Source organism: Ptychodera flava, chromosome 10 (genome assembly GCF_041260155.1).
Source record: "Ptychodera flava strain L36383 chromosome 10, AS_Pfla_20210202, whole genome shotgun sequence".
Classification (NCBI taxonomy): Eukaryota; Metazoa; Hemichordata; class Enteropneusta; family Ptychoderidae; genus Ptychodera; species Ptychodera flava.
In genome coordinates, this window is record NC_091937.1 from 23,236,309 (window position 1) to 23,256,376 (window position 20,068).

A 20,068-nucleotide genomic window follows, 5' to 3' on the forward strand; every position below is an offset into this window, starting at 1 on the left:
TGTCAGAGCAAAAGGAGTAGGATCATTTGAAGCCTTGTAGCGTCTATTATGGACTCATCAATGTCTTTAAGTTCGGAAAATTCTACAGCATGCTCATGTTTCTGTGCTGTCGCTGGCGATAACACGAATTGTTTTTGCGGTCCTTATATCGAAGGACGTAATCCTTATTATGATTACCTGCTATCTTAGTATTATTGTTAACTTTAACATCACTCAGATCTTCGAGCTCGAGATTTTGTACGTGAATTGCACCTAGACCGAAGTTACTTGGACCAGACATAATTAACCTATATACAGTGAAAAATAAATAATACCTTATAATATACAATACACAATCATGGCTTCAGCTATAGGAATGACAGTTCTCGGTGCTGTATTAAATGCAACGGCATTCACAGGAGGAAATATTATCGGACAAAAGCTTTCTGGGAATGGTGATGCTCTTATTGAAGAAAAGGTCCGACATGATAAAGCATTAGAAAAATTTGAACATGATCGCAACGTCTGGTCAGAAAAAAGATTACTCCAGGCTGACTGGGAAAGAGAAAATCAAGCAAAGGACGCGCATGCTGCAGCTGAGTTAAGAGATACAGATGCAGAAATCCTGGAAGAAGCAGAAGCGGTGGCCAACTCTACGTCAGGCCGTTCCGAAGGGGCAGCGCAATTCTCAGATTATTATCAGCCCAGTCCTGAGCAAAAGAAATATGAAATGATTTATATTGCTGGAGGATTGGTCGTGGGATGGTTTATGCTGCGTTAGCTACAGCAATTCAATACAAAAGCTAGTTGGCCACTTATTGAAATTAACTATGTTTCAATCCTGATCTGTTATCCAAATACGCATTGAACTCATATAGTCTGAACCCTTTCTCAATGGCATGGAAATTGCACCCCCGTTTTTAAAATCATAGGTGACCTTTTCACTTATTTCTTTTGTATCCTGAACGGGAAGTATTTGTAAACAGTCCGATACTTTCCCCTGTATGTATCCTTCGACGCCAGAGCCAAATGAAACATAATTTCCAGTAACGTCTACGACATCTGAATGAACCACGTATTTAGTGACTGTTAAGAAATCTGCTCGACCTGGACTCATAGCACTTTTTGACACGGGGTTGTCATCTCCTCTATGTTGAAAAGCCGACGACGTTGGCGAAGCTACCTGTGGCATTGAAATAGACTTTAACATTTCTAGCCAGTGTTAGATAAACGCGGTTTGTGGGCAGATGTTTTTCGAAATTGATTTTTGGCTGCATCCCTATCGCTTTATTGAGGGTATCAATATTGTAGTTACCCGGACGTATTGATTTTGTCGTCTTATTTTTTGGGTCGTTTCCTTCTTGATATTTTAGTACATTATTCGACACCGTTATGTTATGCCATGAATTATATAGTCCACACTGTAAAAGTCTTATTTTAGTAAACTGTGTCATGTCAATTGAAGGGTTGAAATTAACAGTAACTGGTTCACCTGTTTTGCTGTCGATCCAAATGATCATACTTACTGTATGTATATACATTACAAAGTATAAGGTTCTGCAGGAATAATATTTTTCTGTTCAAGAAGATCTTTGGTTGCAACCGCGGCAGCAGTCGCACCGCCTAATTTTGCCAATCGAGTCAAATTTGGACGACTTGGATCGCCCACCTCTATTTTTAGAAATTTGCTGGAGATCATTAGATATCCCATCGCTAGTCCTGCGATTACAATACCATCGTACATTGTGTTTACAACTGTTTTAGTATCCATGATTGCTGACAAGTATATAAAATAGAAAAATAAAATAATTATGGAGTTAATCCATCTCATACAATGTAGAGGAGCTGGGTTCCCCTACAGAACGGTTCTGGAGGGAGCCGTTACGGGCTCTGTTTTTTTCGCTTTCTGATTTTGCTCATCTTTCCGAACGGAACAAATATGCCGAGCACGCCCCAATAAAGTCCTATGCAGTCAATGAAACTCCCACAATTCCTAAAACAAGATAACATTTATTATACCAGCTATCACACTGTTCTTTCGTCGTAGGCGGTACCCTATCGGAACGGTCCCGAAAGGGGTCTATACAGTTTGCTTCAGTCGCTATCGCGGAGCTATCATTAATCATTGCTTTTCGTTTCCTCTCCTTGTTTTGCCTGTTCCATTCTGCTAATCTCTTCCGGCTTCCACTCTCCCTGGATGCTTCGTCGGTAATGTAATTTTCTCTATATGACGCTGCGGCTCGTTCCGAATGGTAGTCGGTGTCGGTGTCGGTGACGGAGTTGGGGGGCCGTTTGCTGAGTCGGTGTTGGAGCGTTTGCGGTGCTTGCGAAGTTGAATCCATTTATTTCAGGTATTATATTAAGCCCGATTTTTTTAAAATTTAAATGTTTACCTGTAATTAAACCGGTGGAAACTAGAGCAAGTATGGGCCCCCATGTGTAGGCTATCCGTCCTGATAATCGTTTTATTTCACTGTTTAGAATAAAATCCTTTTTAAGATCAGTGGCATAGTTATCTTGATCATCGATTGGAACTACCTGACTGATTGCACGGGCTCCTAGATCTATGAAACTTTGAGTGATATTATCACTTATAAGAGAACTGTATTTCGCTTCGTACATTTTGAAGGCTTTATTCACCGTTTCATCTCCCCATTTTTCTACGTCAGCAACTGAAATCTCCTTACCAAAAAATAACTTACTTTGACCACTTGCGATGACACAGAGTATTTTTTCACGTTTAGTCTCTATTATGGATCGAGCGTCCGACGCTGCGGTTGGCCCTTCGGAACGCGTATTTGCCGCTGCCGATGACTTTATTAAATTCTCCATTGTTTGCAGTATGTTATCTATTCTTAGTAAAAAATAAAAAATTCGTTTAAACCTGTATCCGAAATATAGTATTAACATGGTTTGGAATATGACGAGAAAATATAGAAAATTCTCCTCCATTAAAATCTATCTGTATATAGAAACACGAATAATGAGTACAGACGCATTCCCAGTTGCTTTTCAATTAAATAAAGACGAGCATACCAACAGTACAGCATGCTGATATTCCTTCCAAACCGAATGACATAAAACCTATTCTCATGGACTTAGAAATATTTGTAACGCCAACAGATAAATTTACTTTTCACACTGCATGAAAACCCGATAATTCAGATAAATTCACATTAATGAGTTGCCTGTATTATAGTATAATACACCTGAATTCACATGAATCCACATGAATACAGGCTTGCTGAATACAAAAAATGGATTCTTGACTGTATTCATCTGTATATGCACTCTTCAGCTAAAATACAGGTATTAATCCATGTTAATACAGTAAGTATTATCGGGTTTTTATGCAGTGTCATCCACGGGATATATTTAAAGATAATTTAATCACTCATCGATCAGCGAAAGAAAGTAATGTCTGGCTGGGTGGTCCGCACATGAAATATTGGGACCAGCAATTAAATTCGCTGTATGGTGCAGCACTACAGGTTGTGGTATATCATTCGCCCATCTCTTCGGTTCCGAAGGGAAATTTCCTCCACAAATACGATCATTCTGCCGTTTCCATGTATATTTTACAATACGTAGGATCCTTCATGAAATGGGCGTTGCACTTCCAGACGATACTGTATTCAAAGCGGTCAACAATCCATGCAAGCTCGTCCAATATGAACTTCTATGTACAGAATTTGGAAATATAAGTCCAACGAAGTCCGACTTTCGATATCGCAAAGGCCAAAACTCAGGTCTTGGTTATGGTTATGAATATTACACTAATCGTGGGCCTGTTCGACAGCCTGCCGCTGTATACAATGGTCATGACTTTTTCCTCTCCGCCGACGGAGGCGTTTATTACACACATACAATTTTTGGAAAGAAAAAACATGTACTGTCCGACAAAGACAGACCACATTATTTCTTCCGAAATGATGGATCGGAGGGACAATATAATAGTTTCATTCCTCTGAAGGGAGACAGGGACTAACAAAGGCTGGTCTCGCCCGCCTCAATGAAAGCCTTGAAGCCTACGTATATTGCATACTCGGTGCACAAGCAAATATTCGCAGTACCATTGTGGGCGATACTGGCAGTGCAGAGCAAGTCCGAAAAGAATTTGGCGTTCTCCTCGAAGATGAAATTCGTAATACCGACAAAGTAATCAGTTATAGGCGATATCAAGACACAATAATGAATACTGGTGTCAAACTTGATATGGCCGTTTCACCCAATTTACTTCTCTTGCCGTCTAAAATGGTTATTCTTTCGGGCCCGGCGATCTCAGGTTATAATAATGAATTGCAATACGCAACAGAATCTATGACCTTCGGGGTGAATGGTGATATAAACACGGAAGTTCGAGAAAGTGCTATACATGAGATGGAAGGGGAAGAGGATCCCGTGAAGTGGCAGGACGAGCTAACGCATAAGCCCGGAGGGCCACCTCACAATGACACGAGTCGGATTCCCCTATCACCTTCGGAACGGGAACGGAAGGCAGCATCCGTGACCAGCGCAGACCCTATTCATGAATATGGCAAAATTGGTTTGTTATCTTTAGCAATATTCATTACATTTATGTACAGTATATAGATCCGTTCCGATGGCAATGTACGCGACCCCACCATTCAACATGATTGTAACTGGACCAACAAATTCTGGCAAAACAGAATATGTAATGGATCTCCTCACCGGTCCGTACTTAAGGAAATTTGAATATATAGTTTTCATTTGTCCGACATTCATGAACAATAAAACGTATAATAAAAGATTCATTTTCACCGATGACCACGTGTTTGTGTTTCCGGTCGGACTCGATGCTGTGGATGAAACTCTAGCCTTCGTACGTGACGAATGGGCCGGCACGAACACTTTAATAATCCTCGACGACTGCGCCTCGTCCAAAGATATGAAGAAGCGCAGTGACGTTTTAGTCAAACTTGGTTTCAGCGCAAGACACGACGGATTATCTGTCTGGGTTCTGACTCAACAATATACTAGTATTAGTAAACCATTTAGGGAAAACATACAGATGTTAGTACTTTTTTACACACCGAGCAAGACAGACAACAAGACTATTATAAAAGAATATGGAATGGAGGTGTCAGAACGGGAAGCCACGGACCTGGTCAGACAATTGAAAAGTATACCATTCAGTAAACTAGTATTTCATTTACGGCATCCGTACGACATTCAATTTTTCGTTTAATATAGCTAATCATGGAAGGCTCTACCGATAGGAACACCGAAGGCTCCGCCGAAGGAACTCTTAGAGAATTATATTACAACCCGAAAACTGGTTTTGGAGGTGTACAAAAATTATATGACGCAGCGCGCGCCAGCGGACTCCACGTTACTAAGAAAGAGGTGCAGGAGTGGTTAAAAACTCAGCTAACTTATAATCTACATAAACCGGTACCTCGTACTCGTGCTACGGGCGGGAGGCGCGTTTTCGTAACATCGATAGACGAGTTTTGGCAGGCTGATCTCGTGGAATTCCCTTCACCGTTTGCAAAAGAGAATCGTAACATTCGATACATGCTAACAGTAATCGATGTGCTCAGCAAATATGCATGGGCCAGGCCGATACAGTCAAAAACGGCTGAACACACGTTACAGGCGCTACAAGACGTGATTAAGAAATCCGGGAGGCAACCCGACAAACTTCAGACAGATGAGGGGCGGGAATTTACTAACCGAAAAATGCAGAAATGGTTGGAGGAGGCGGGAATTCACTGGTTTCACACCTACAGTGACAAAAAAGCTAGCGTCGTTGAACGTTTTAATCGTACGTTAAAGACGATGATGTGGAAATACTTCACATACAGACAGACACGTTCCTGGCTCCCCATTTTACCACAACTTCTCGAGAATTACAATAACACCGTACACGGAAGTATCAAAATGAAACCCGTCGATGTAACGGAGGACAACGATTGGCAGGCATTTTATACACTTTACCCTGAGTTGGCAGCCATGGGAGCTAACCCTGAATTCAAGCCGGGAGAACGGGTCCGAATTACAAAATACAAGACCACTTTCAAGAAAGGATATTTACCAAATTGGACCGAGGAGATTTTCGTGGTTTCAAAAGTTGTGTACGCAGCTGGCTTGGTAACGCCGCCAGTTTATAAGATAAAAGATCTGAATGGAGAGGAAATACTCGGCACTTTCTATTCCGATGAACTGCAGAGCGCCCTTTCGGAATGCGCCGACGAGGTGTACAGAGTAGAACGAATTTTGAAGACGAAAAAAATTAGAGGAAAGAAATATTATCTGATAAAATGGAAAGGTTATCCAGAAAGTTTCAATAGTGGGAGCCAGAGGAAAATGTTATTAGAACTTCGTAAGTTCCTGTGCTGGTACTTGTCAAGTACTAACGTAAGTACTAACGTAAGTACTAACGCAAGTAATTACGAAAGTTATTCAATAAGTACCATGGAAGAAGTCTTAATTTCTTGAAAGCCGAAAGTGTCAGTTTACCACCCCGCTTCCAACCACCTGGCCAAGTATTTATCATGTACTGTCGTAAGTAATGTTCACTTATTGCATCTTTTTCGGCTGTATGTGGATGAGGTGGTACCTCGGTTCCTGAACATATTAAGTTTGCAAGATCTTCAAAGCGACTTCTCATGTTGTTATGAGCTGTTCTTTCGAGTCCCCCTTTTTCAGCTTTATCTATAAGTTCTGGTTGAAGTATAATGTACACAACTGACATGAGCCATAGACAAGTAACTTCAAAGCCCCTACTACGGTGGCCCAAAACTACCCGTTCTCCGCATTCAAAGTCTGCGTCGCAATCAAATGTTTTTCTCTCACATATGTCTCCGCATTCAAAGTCTGCGTCGCAATCAAATGTTTTTCTCTCACATATGTCTCCGCATTCAAAGTCTGCGTCGCATTCAATTGTTTTTCTCTCACATATGTCTCCGCATTCAAAGTCTGCGTTGCAATCAAATGTTTTTCTCTCACATAAGCTTATGTCTCCGCATTCAAAGTCTGCGTCGCAATCAATTGTTTTTCTCTCACATATGTCTCCGCATTCAAAGTCTGCGTCGCAATCAAATGTTTTTCTCTCACATATGTCTCCGCATTCAAAGTCTGCATCGCAATCAAATGTTTTTCTCTCACATATGTCTCCGCATTCAAAGTCTGCGTCGCAATCAAATGTTTTTCTCTCACATATGTCTCCGCATTCAAAGTTTGCGTCGCAATCAAATGTTTTTCTCTCACATATATCTCCGCATTCAAAATCTGCGTCGCAATCAAATGTTTTTCTCTCACATATGTCTCCGCATTCAAAGTCTGCGTCGCAATCAAATGTTTTTCTCTCACATATGTCTCCGCATTCAAAATCTGCGTCGCAATCAAATGTTTTTCTCTCACATATGTCTCCGCATTCAAAGTCTGCGTCGCAATCAAATGTTTTTCTCTCACATATGTCTCCGCATTCAAAGTCTGCGTCGCAATCAAATGTTTTTCTCTCACATATGTCTCCGCATTCAAAGTCTGCGTCGCAATCAAATGTTTTTCTCTCACATATGTCTCCGCATTCAAAGTCTGCGTCGCATTCAATTGTTTCTCTCCTAGATGGGCGTCGCAGTCAGTGATTTTGTCACCAACACATGAGGCGCTTTTTGTGAGCGTGACCCTCGCTCCATGACCCATGATTGCATCCGGAAAAAGTATCACTCTTTCAGTGTTCGTGATCGCGAAAAGCTCATTGATTTCGAAGGTAAGTGACAAAGTTATTCATTGTATTGTAAGCTTATGGGGTTAATGATCTAGCCACCGTCTAGCCCTGGATGTATTGGCAGTTGTGGGACGGGCTGCCGTTTTACATTCGGACGCTCATGTGGGACCCATTATGATGCGCCCATACTGGTGAGCAGCGTACCTCCTTGGCTAGATCATTAACCCCATAAGCTTACAATACAATAAATTACTTTGTCACTTACCTTCAAAAATGAGCTTTTCGCGATCACGAACACTAAAAGAGTGATACTTTTTCCGGATGCAATCATGGGTCATGGAGCGAGGGTCACGCTCACCAAAACTTGCCAACGCCTTCATGTGTTGGTGACAAAATCATTGACTGCGACGACCATCCACAGGCGGCCCAATCACTATTAATAAAGCTTATTATTGAGTTTTTCTCAGTTTTCTCTGTCACTATCAGTCCCTCTCCTTTTCTTCATGCTCTGACTGATCGTAGTAAATAAAATAAATGACTATATAGCCTAGCCTAGCCTCTTGACTCTTTATTTATTTTACACCCCATTACAAGGATGTTTATCTCTCATATACACATCTTGTAATTAATTAGTCAACACAACTAATTATGCTAATCCGTGGACTTATCAAGGGTTGGTCAACATTGGAAAGATAGAGATGTAAATGAAAAAGGAGTTTTAGTAACCTTTCCTATCTTTCGCGATGTTGACTAACCTATAAAATCCCTGATAAGTCCACGGATTAGCATAATTAGTCATGTTGACTAATTAATTACAAGATGTGTGTATATGAGAGATAAACGTCCTTGTAATGGGGTGTAAAATAAATAAAGAGTCAAGAGGCTAGGTTAGGCTATAAAGTAATTTCTTTTTATTTCCTACGATCAGTAAGAGCGTGAAGAAAGGGAGAAGAACTGATAGAGAAAACTGAGAAAAACTCAATAATAAGCTTATTAATAGTGTTTGGGCCGCCTGTGGCCCATCTAGGAGAGGAACAATTAACTGCGACGCAGACTTTGAATGCGGACACATATGTGAGAGAAAAACAATTGAATGCGACGCAGACTTTGAATGCGGAGACATATGTGAGAGAAAAACAATTGAATGCGACGCAGACTTTGAATGCGGAGACATATGTGAGAGAAAAACATTTGATTGCGACGCAGACTTTGAATGCGGAGACATAAGCTTATGTGAGAGAAAAACATTTGATTGCGACGCAGACTTTGAATGCGGAGACATATGTGAGAGAAAAACAATTGAATGCGACGCAGACTTTGAATGCGGAGACATATGTGAGAGAAAAACATGAATGCGACGCAGACTTTGAATGCGGAGAACAGGTAGTTTTGGGCCACCGTACCTTACAGAACCGTAAGGTTTCATCATATCAAGTGCCTGTAAGTCAAACGGAGCATTATAAGCACACACTGTTTCACAAGCATTAAGAAGTTTGTGTAGGTTCTTGAGTGAGACTCGAGGTTGTTCTAGTTGTTCTTGACCAGGTGGGTAGTACGCTTTTTCAAGTTCCTCCTCGCCGAAACTGTCTATTAAAAATCCCTGGCTGCCGCTATCGCGTGCCGAAGGGCCGCTCCATGCAATTCCAAAGTCAAAAGCTCGTGGAGATTCTACTGACCCGACTGTCTCGGTATCAATTGTTGGATTAAGTATATTCTTGAGAAGAGCAGGCGTAAGAGATTGATGAATTACCAAACATGGAAGCCTGTAGTCATTACAAATTTCTAAGAAAGTCTGTTTGAACTTATCGTGAATCTCTTCTAGTTCTTCTAAGGCGGCTATTTCATATTGTCTAGCTCGAGTCAGAATATTCCACCTGCAATAATCAAAAGGCATATCTTTGAATATGATAATGAAACTATGTAAATGGTCAAATGCTCTAGAAACAATCTTTTTTTCTTCCGCTGCCACGGAAACGCCTCGGATTCGAGAAAAAGTTAGATGTTGAATTATGGAAGAGTCACAAATAATGTAGCGTTCCGAAGGGGCTTTCCCAGCCCGACATTGTAAATTAAGAGTATGTTCTATAAACTGATTTTGAAAATCGGCGATCGAAACTTTCCCATTATAAAAGTCGGCAATGTTGCTAGAAAAACTAGTGTCAAATTCTGGTACGTGAGTCGCAGCCAAATTTACTGCATCGTAACTCTTACCACTTCCAGTTGGTCCATTTATGAATATGTATGACATTTTTGTGCTATATATCATAGAAAAATTTTTTTAAAATTATTTTTTATTAAGATATATGCGATAAGACATGGCAATCCTTTCTATTTCAGATGCAATAAAAATACTTGAAACCGGAGAAATTCAAATCAGTGACGGCAAACTCATATTTGGCGAATCTTTGGTAGATCCTTTCATATACGTAGACAGTGAGCTAGAAGTAGTTTTCATATCGGACCTAAGTACGGTTCTAAGAACGGAAGAACTAGTCGACTTAGAAAGATTAGGCGAGATATATAAACAAATAAATGCTGCCAAAAATATTATAGTGGATTTTGATGACCTATCATAGAATGATTATTTTTCTTTTTAAAAAATTTAGTATGTATATGAGGACAGTACAATGGAGCCAGTCGTGAATGAATATAAGATAAGCCAATGGCCGATATACTTAAACTCGATTTAAATAGAGGGCTAGACACTCAGAATTACTTATACACTATGTATCGATCAGAGATAACAGATTCGGCGGGAAACATTTTCTTATGGAAGATCCCTTTGATGGAGAACAGAGGATAGATTTCAATGGTATCAGAGACATATTAATAAAGAAATGGAAGGCCGAAGGAGACCATTCCGATTTTCTTCGGAAGCTTACAACCTATTATCATAAAAAGCAGCACCGCTTACGTGTAGCATTCCACAAGGCAGATTTAGAAAAAAATTTTCCTGAAGTCGAGCGAGTCAAGGACATCACTAAGATTGATATCGAAGGTATGGCTGAGAAGGGAAAGATGTATCGAGTTTTAACAATGATGGAAGTCAGTTTATTAGATCCCAAAGACGAGAAAAGTAAGCCACAAATTCGTAAATTGTATAAAAACTTAAAAGATATATACACAAAATACGGCGGACGGGAGACTAAGATGAAACAAGAATTAATAGTTCAATACGAAAATATGCTTGAATATATTGAAGTTGAAGGTTCTGGTCTAGTTTTCGATAAGATCCTTAATTTTAGAGTAATTCTGTTAAAACTTCGACTGGGCGCCGGCAGCCCTTCGACACACGATAGCCAGATTCAACTGCCTGAATGGTTAAAAAATAAGCATTGTGTTAGTAATCTGATTCTTCCTTATGGCCCTGATGGTAGTGACACCGGCCGCTGCTTCCAATACTCAGTTGTAGCAAGTATAAAGTTAGGTGACAAGGAGTTTTGCAAGAAGAAGGGAGGTCAGGTAAGAAATAACTGGAATACGTACACCAAGTTTATTACTGATTACTGTTGGGATGGTATTCCATTTCCTACACCTATAGAAGATATATCCATATTCGAGAAGTTCGAGCGGCAAAATCCGAGAGTTAAGTTACAAGTATGGTTGATTCACGAAAATGATACTGAATCGCGCGACATACCAATCATATATCATGGTAACAATGATGCATGTTCCGAAAAGGCGCAAATAGCCAATATCTTACTAATAGTAAGTGCCGCGGGCGGAGACGGTCACTTCGTGCCAATTACTTCATTAAGTCGTCTTCTTAATTCTCGTAATGATCGTAAGAATGAGCACAGACGGAAGTGTATTTGTATAAGTTGTGGGAAAGGTTTTGCAGCGAAAGAAGAATTGGAAATACACCAGATGTATTGTGGAACAGACATGGCTAAGGCAGTTTTTCCTCAGGAAGTGTGTCAATTCGAAGGACATAAGAAGAAGGTTCCTTGCCCCTACGTCGTGTATGCAGATACTGAGGCAATTATTGAGAAGGATACCGGCCTGCACATTCCAATTTGTCTTTCGTATGTTATTATTGAACGATGGTCGGACAACGAGCCGAAAATTTTTGATAAAAAAACATTCACAGGTACAGATTGTGTTACAGAATTTCTCAAGGAAATGAAGGAAATGGCTGGGTATTATTCGAGAATATATTATTGTAAAATAAAACCGATGAAAGAGGCGAAGCACCAGCCTTGCATTGCATGTGACAAGAATGCCACACACCGAATTGCAAAGTATGAAAATAGTTTTTATTGTGAAGAGTGTCGTCCGTCGAGAACCATTCCTATCTACTTTCACAACTTCAAGGGGTATGATAGCAGTTTTATTATAAAAAAGTTACACGAATTCGATACCGGCGGCCAAGAGCCGAAAATAATAGCTAAAACTGCCAATGGAATCATGGGTCTTATGAAAACATTTATCTTTAGTGCTTCAATTGTTGTCGGCGGAGAGTGGCCAAACCGAAAGAGGAAGACAGTGAAACGTTTCTTTTCGATAAAGTTTATGGATAGTTTACAACTAATGAAAGATCCACTAGATAAGTTGGCAAAGACTGTGCCAGAGGATGGATGGATGATACCACTTCCGTACCCACACATTCAGCGGGCGAAAGGTTTCTTCCCCTACGAATATTTAGACTCGGTTGACAGACTAGAAGAGGACCAGCTCCCGGAGAGAAAAAAATTTCATAGCAAACTAAAGGAAGAGGATATCTCAGAGTCTGATTATGAACACGCATTGAAGGTGTGGGATGAAGTGGGATGTCAGACGATTAAAGATTATATGGAATTCTATTGTGAGACGGACGTTCTCCTTCTTGCAAATATATTCGAAAATTTCCGAAACACATGTTTAGACATATATAAGCTGGATCCAGCTCACTATATGTCGGCGCCCGGCTTGACATGGGATGCTATGTTACTTTATACAGGTAATAAGTTTAAACTCATTCAAGATGCTGAGCAGATGACTTTCATACAGAGGGGAATTCGAGGTGGTATCAGTCAGTGTAATATTCATTATTTACAGACAAATCATCCAGCTTATGCAACAGACGAGCCTGGCGGAGCTGGCGGGAATTATGATCCGGAGAAGCCGCTGTCTGAAATAAAATATCTCGATGCTAATAATCTTTATGGCTGGGCAATGAGTCAGGCAATGCCGGTGGGTGGACTTCATTGGATGACGATGGAAGAGTAGGTAGAATGGGAAGGCGGAGCAGGCTTGGATTGGGGACCCGGCGCTAGATTTCCGCCAAGTTTTCTAGAAGTAGACTTAGAATATCCGGCTGAATTACATGAAGAACACGACGATTTACCATTAGCGCCGCATCATTATGAATTTCCGAGGCAGGGCAGTCGACTGATTACAAGTCTTATGGACAGAGAGAGATACGTCTTACACTACAAGTTGCTTGAATTCTATCTTCGGATGGGAATGCGACTGAAAAAGGTGTATCGGGCGCTTGCCTTCGAAGAGGCACCGTGTCTCGCCGACTACATTGACTTTAATACTAAAATGAGGGCAAAGGGAAAGACAGATTTTGAAAAGAATTTCTATAAGCTTATGAATAATGCAATGTTCGGCAAGACAATAGAAGATGTCCGAAAGTATAGAAATTTTAAATTTGTTTCGGGCAGTTCTGATAAATACCAAAAGTATATACCAAATATGAAGTATAGAACTTATATATCTAGGGAAGAGGATGGCGATTCCTGCGACAGTGTCCTACTGGAACTGAAAAGGGATCAATATGAATATAAAAGCCAGTTTCATTGGCGCGGCAGTACTCGAACTTTCTAAGCTGCTTATGTATGATATGCACTACAATTACTTTCGAAAGCAGTTCAAAGGAATAGAATTAGCCTACATAGATACTGATAGTTTTGTTTACAGTGTCCTCTTCCTTCCCCAGACGTAACTTTCAATGATATAGTCCGAGAAGATGTGGAAAAGAATGGTAATGAGTCTATATATGATACTAGTGGGATGAGCGGCCCCGATTTTCCAAAGATTAATAAAAAGGTGATAGGTAAATTTAAAGATGAGTTGAATGGAGTACCTATTCTTGAATTTGTCGGCATTCGTTCAAAAGTATATGCTTTTCGGACTCCAACTTCGGAGACGAAAAAAAATAAAGGGATAAAAGATGTCTGTGTTCGTAAACATATAAACTTTGAAAACTATAAGAAACTGTTTGAAACTGGGGAGGAGCCGGAGCAGGCACATTTTGTACAATTTGTGCGGAAAGCCGGTGAGATTAGGAGCGAAGACTGTAATAAAATCATGATGGCAGTCAATGATATCAAACGTATACAGCTATATAATCTAGACACAAAAAGATGGCTGGAAAAGACTAGGTCGATAGGATATATGTATCAGAAACAGAGTTCCTAACGGAGTTAACTTTCATATCCATTTAATCCATAATGTTGCATGTAACGCTCTAAAGGGGACTAAATCCTTGTTTTTGAATTTCTAGTGCCTGATGAAATATGTCCTGAATAAGTTCTGAGGCGCTTTCTGTTGTTGCGCCTTTTTCTTGTATTTGTGTAAGCAGCTGTTTATATTGAACGTAATAATGTTTATATTTCTCTCGCCCTTTTGATACTCCTGTTTTTCCTTGTATTACATCAATAATAACACCTGGTATAGGAGTTAAAGCTAAAAGAACTGGTACTGCCGGAATTGCTGCTATGACAGCTGAACTTACAAGAATTCCCTTAGTCACATTAAGAGCCATATCAATTCGACCCATTAATTTATAACTGCGGCGATATGCGGCGCTAGTTCTTTCGATATAGTCGGCCAATTGTTCAACGCTTTCAACAACTGAGACGTGCATTTTTTTACTGTATATGTAAGGGATGATAAAAATAATTGTAGTAATATAGAAAGACAATATGGCAGAAGGAGGAGAAGATATACCACTCCAGGATTTCGATGATGCAAATTTAAATGATGATGATGTTATTGATGAAACATTCTTTATAGACGATGATAATGCCCTTGCAGAAGCCGATCCTTTCCAGGCCAGCTCAAGCGACAGACCCCCAGGTGATTCGCTGATTAGACAGAGAGGAGAAATTACAAAGGATATGGCTGAACGACTCTTAGACAAATATAATATTACTAATCCGGATGCACGAAACGAATTGATTATAAATGCTAAGATTATTGGTAATGATCTGTATTATAAAAACATCAGAGTTACAACAGAAAAAGGAAGTAGATTTTTAGAGAAATCCACATTAAAAAGTTAAAAGGAGGTTCTGAATTCGTAAATAAAGTATACACATGGAGTGGAGTCGAATATCACTCTAGCGCAGAGCCCGAATTTGTTAGTTCTACGTATTCTGAAGATGTGAAAAACGATAAAATACCGGCTGAGAAGATGACACCAGAAGACATGGGTATATACAAAGATGAACTGACAGAGTTACAACAAGATTCTTTCGGTAATACAGATAAAATACAAGCTTTTGAAAATAAAATACATGAATGGAATAATCTAAACCCCGAATATAGAGCTTTTGTTGATGAATTAAGGATTGCGAATATGCGTCTTGACAAACTTAACAATGAAAAAAAGAAAATAACGCTAGAGAAAAAAGAAGTTGAAAAACAGTTAAAGGATCCTGAAACGAGCACCCAAGGAAAAGAAAAAGCTGAGAAACTACTAGATGAACTTATAAAAAGAGAAGCTAAAGTTGTTATTGAATTGAATATGAACATGGTAAGATTAGCAGGGCACGTGAAAGTCTCACTACTACTAGGTCTCTTCATGATGTAATTTCCGATCCAGATTTGTCACTTAGGTTGAAACTGACAGAGTTATTTAAGCGGAACGGTATTACAATAGCGGCATTACTTACTGCCCTTGGAATGACAATATCAACGATTGCCCTAGCTGTGACTAAAGGAGGAGGAGCAACAGGAACTGGAGGCTCTGGAGCAAACACAGGTGGTTCAGGCCCACCTAAAATATACACAAAAGCGAAAGAAATTGTAAAGCAATTTGGTGAATGGTTAAAAACCTTGGCTGCAAAAAGTGCTGCTGCAATACCCGGTCTAATTGGTTCCCTTGTCAGTTTTCTGTTAAAAACAGCAGGATCAGTTGTTGGATTCGTTGGAGAACAACTATGGATATTTTTGACAGGTTTCACACTGGTCATAATAAATAAAATTATGTATTAATATATGGTCTTACTGAATCGACATGTTTGGTGAAAAGAATATTGCAAAGTTTCTTTCTAAAAATAAAGACCTGTTTGGTTTCTCTGTCGAATTGGAATGGTGTAAACTCCGACGAGTAAATCGACATATCCTTCGAGCAAATCCAGGTGTCCGACTCAAAGATGATAATCTATATCATAACATATTAGCTTTCGTGAAGGAATGTCAAAAGACTAACTTCTTTAAGCGACTAGAATTCATAGCTGTATTCCAGGATACTGAGGATGACCAGGAGGCTCATCATCTCCAAGAATATTGGGTCCTTCGACTTATTCGTGACACGGGTAATCGATTTATATTTCAGGCAGATGGTAATATTTATGTAAAGATGTGATTTATTTTCTTTTTAACTGTAATTTTTTTCTTCTTAGTTACTATATACATTACACGAAAATGGGGTACGATAGATCATTATTACCGAATTTCACCAACCGAATACCGCAGGGAACGAAGTCAGAAAGAACTCATCATGTGATTGCTCATAATCCAAGTGAGGCAGATCCAGGTCAGACACTTATCATACGATGTCCAAAGTTAGAAAGCGGAGTAGTACTAGTTCCAGATACTTTCGACCTGGTTTTTGATCTCGAAGTAATGGGACATGAAGATAACCGAGTAGTACAAAATGTTGCAAAAAATTTGGTGGAGCGTATGGTTCTCACATTTGAGGGGCAGGCACTTTTCAATTTGAATAAATATAATCTTATTGAATGTTATCACGATCTCTTCAAACATAAAAAGGAGAGAACAAACATGACACTGTAGGAATTCAGAACGAAAATCTAAGAAAATTGAGAAGTGGCGCGGCCAATGCAGATCACGCCGTCGTGGATGATAATTTACTTTTTGACACATATAAAACAAAATATGCTATTCATCTGAATCATCCCCTCATAACAGGCCATGGGGTTGCATATCCAAAAGAGTTAGGGAGTCATATCGAATGGGAAATTACGTTGGCACCCGCCTCCCTATTACTTGCCAGTAATAATGTTGTTACACCCAATTATAAATTAAAAAACATTCAAATGGAATACGAAACAATATCTGACCTCGAACTCGCGAGGTCAACTGCTGGTTATTACAACGGTGGAAAAAGTTACCTTTACGAGCATATACATTATTTTAGAACAATCCCATTCAAAGAATCAACCACGGTTATCAATGAAAATATAAATGTACCACGACGTAGCATGAGAGGTATCTTAATACTCTTCACTAAAAAACAGAATCAGTCAGAACTTAATAGCGAACTTTTCTTTAACCCGTCGATTGAATCTGTGTCTGTATCAATCGAAGGCATTGCAAATAAAGTGTACGCTCAGAAGATGTTACCAAGACAATTTTGGCGAGAGGCACGACGGTATTTGCGGAAGATAAAGATTGGTGTGAAATTGATATAGATGAAGTTGATTATTTGAAGAATAAATTCTGTCTGTTTATCGATCTGCGTAGTTTTAAGATATTGAATTTCATGGAAATGGTTTAAGAGTAATGAACACAAAGGATGGAATACAGCTTGAAATCTTGAAGAAAGATACTTCAGTGAAAAGTGTCGACTCTCGCGATGATAATAGAATCGAAGGTCGAGATGATAATATATTTGCTCATCTTTATGTTATTAGCGATGCCCAGGTCTCTGTTGAAAATAGTAGATTAAAGTCTTTACTATTTTAGTTAACGAGAGTCATTCAGAGAAAAAAACCTACTGGAAATTCAGACCTCAGTTATGCAGTAGGAAAAAATTTCACATCAGCTGGACTCCGGTTCTGCTTCTGTCGACCGGCCGGCTGGACTGACAACATGAGGTAAAAGCTTCTTTATATAGACTAGTTTGATGGTGCACATGGAATTTCCCATACACCTTCAGAACGTGTCTATACATGTTGTGTGTTTAGTTCAGACAGAACGAGTTTCTCCACTACCAGCATCAGTGGTCCGTTCCGGGTTGCTATTGTTACTGTACTGACATGTAGCGACATGTTCTGGATCATCTGTAAATAGTAGTGACTCAGGGGAAATTCCCTCTTCCACACATGCGCAAATGCGTAAGGGAGATTACCCCTTCGGGGATTACCCTTCTGACTCAGTGGGAATTCCCTCTTCCACGCATGCACAATAGGCAAACGGGTAAGAGGGGATTCCCTGTAGTTATTTCAAATAAAATGATTTTAAAATTTGTTATTTCGACACAAAATCCAGTATTTCCTTACTACTTTGCTGCGCTTGTGTTGGTACTGTCTGTTTGTTTTGCATACAGGATACCTTCCTATTTGGCCAATAAATAAGTAGTTTCTTTTCTTGTAAATTGCAGACAGTGATTAAGAGATGAAAGGCAGTCATTTATGAGCGACATCACGCAAACTCATCTTGTAACCGAGAGAATCAATACGAGTATCATATTTCTATTTCTGTAGAAAACACAAACCAAACGGAAGTGGAGATGAACAAACCAAAGACGAACATCAACTGCAGACCCCTCCTTCAAATGCTAATCTTATTGTTGAGCAAGAAAATGTTTTGCAAGGATTGGACAATGCCATATGATGGCGTCTAATATATTTTTCTGGTGTGCTTTGTCATTTTCTTTAATCTTTCGCGCAAATTTTTTAATAGTACCCCGACACATATTTGTAAGCACTGTAATTTTAACAGCTAGGTCGTTGTTGAAATTAAGATATATCAGATACAATCTCATGTTTTATTTTATATTTCAAGATCGTTGGTAAGAATAAAGAAAAGTTACATTGTTTTGGAACGGTTCCGTAAAGTGTGGAGATAGTAAAAATTATACGCATTTATACCAATACCGTTTGAGTTCTCTGCGTGTAAGCCATAAATGTATTTTAAATGTTGAAAACAGGGGCAAATAAATAAATTGATATGAACATGTTGAAAATATTACTATGAAATGACAGAAATCTTATAGTGAATTTCAAAACAGCTTGGAATTTCGTCGTGCTTGGGTGATTAGAGTAAAGTTTCTAGCGATAGAAAATAACGCCAACTGCATCCATTACAACCGTTCTCCTTTGCTAACGATCGGAAGTAATTTGGGATAATAGGATGGTGAAATAATTAGATATTATTCCCTAATATTTTTCCTCGTTCAGCTGGGGGAAATACGAGTGACGTAATGACCGTGTCACTACGAGTCGAAACATTGGGGAATAATATACTTATCACATACACAAGCCGTGCATTTATTTTTTTTACGAAAAATAATACCTTAGCAACTTATTTTCGTATATCCGTCGAACGTCTTTTCTGATCACGTGACTGGATGTTTAGCCTGGCGTGTCTGCTATGGATGAAATGTCTTGTGATGTCTACAAGACAAGTTTATAGGCTTTTTGCTTAGTGATTCAGCAGTGTTTTGCGTAGTTTAGACAATCATCTTAGACAAGTTTAATCCGTTTTCAAACAGAGATGACCCTGTATTGACTATAAGGGAAAGGGCCAGCCTGGTACGTGCACACATGGAGTCTGATTTCTGGTACCGCCATGGTGTACACAACTACAGACAAGTAGACGCGATGGAGCCTGACAATGGACCTCCTGACAATTACTTTTTGAGACTTGGATATAGGCGAATTCTAGAGACAGGTAGTCATTTGCATTGATTTCTCTGTAGACGTATTTGTCACGGTTATTCACCTTGCATATCCATTCAAGAAATTATCACAACACGCGTGAGTATACCTTTCAAAGAACGTTTAACTTTAATTGCAATGAACGCTTGACCTCCCTAACAAGAAAGTCGTTTGTGTTTGCAACTCTGTAACTTGAAAAGGCAAATAATGTACAATAAATTTAACATGAAACTGTGAAAATCGGAACTTGTATATTTCTTAACATTAACAACAACACAATGTTCAAATTTGCTCTTGTGAACTTCTGATGAATCATAAATTATCGCTCTCCTGTAACGCTTACGAACCGGACTTTCGAAGGAGCGGGAACCGGGCGACTGGTGATCAGTGTTATTCGTCGATGTGATGTTGAACGTAAACGTTCAGCCATAAATAAATGCCCCGTTGAGAAATCCTGATTTGGATGCCTGCTGATGACTACTGCTTGTAACACACGGTGAGGCCGCAGGTACTTGAGACAATGCGTGGTACCGAAGGTCGCGACCGGTCTGGCCATCGA

The 20,068-nt window shown here is 39.5% G+C and overlaps 1 protein-coding gene across 1 annotated transcript in view; it reads left to right on the plus strand.

Annotated features, from left to right (window-relative positions):
* The window catches only part of LOC139142271 (organic cation transporter protein-like), a 41,102-nt gene extending 22,298 nt beyond the window's left edge, over positions 1–18,804 (plus strand). Inside the window, exon 11 of the mRNA XM_070712152.1 lies at positions 18,334–18,804. Within this exon, the coding sequence (XP_070568253.1) occupies positions 18,334–18,463 (130 nt within the window). The 3' untranslated portion in view covers positions 18,464–18,804. The remainder of the gene's footprint in view (positions 1–18,333) is intronic.
* The last annotated feature ends 1,264 nt before the right edge of the window (positions 18,805–20,068 follow it).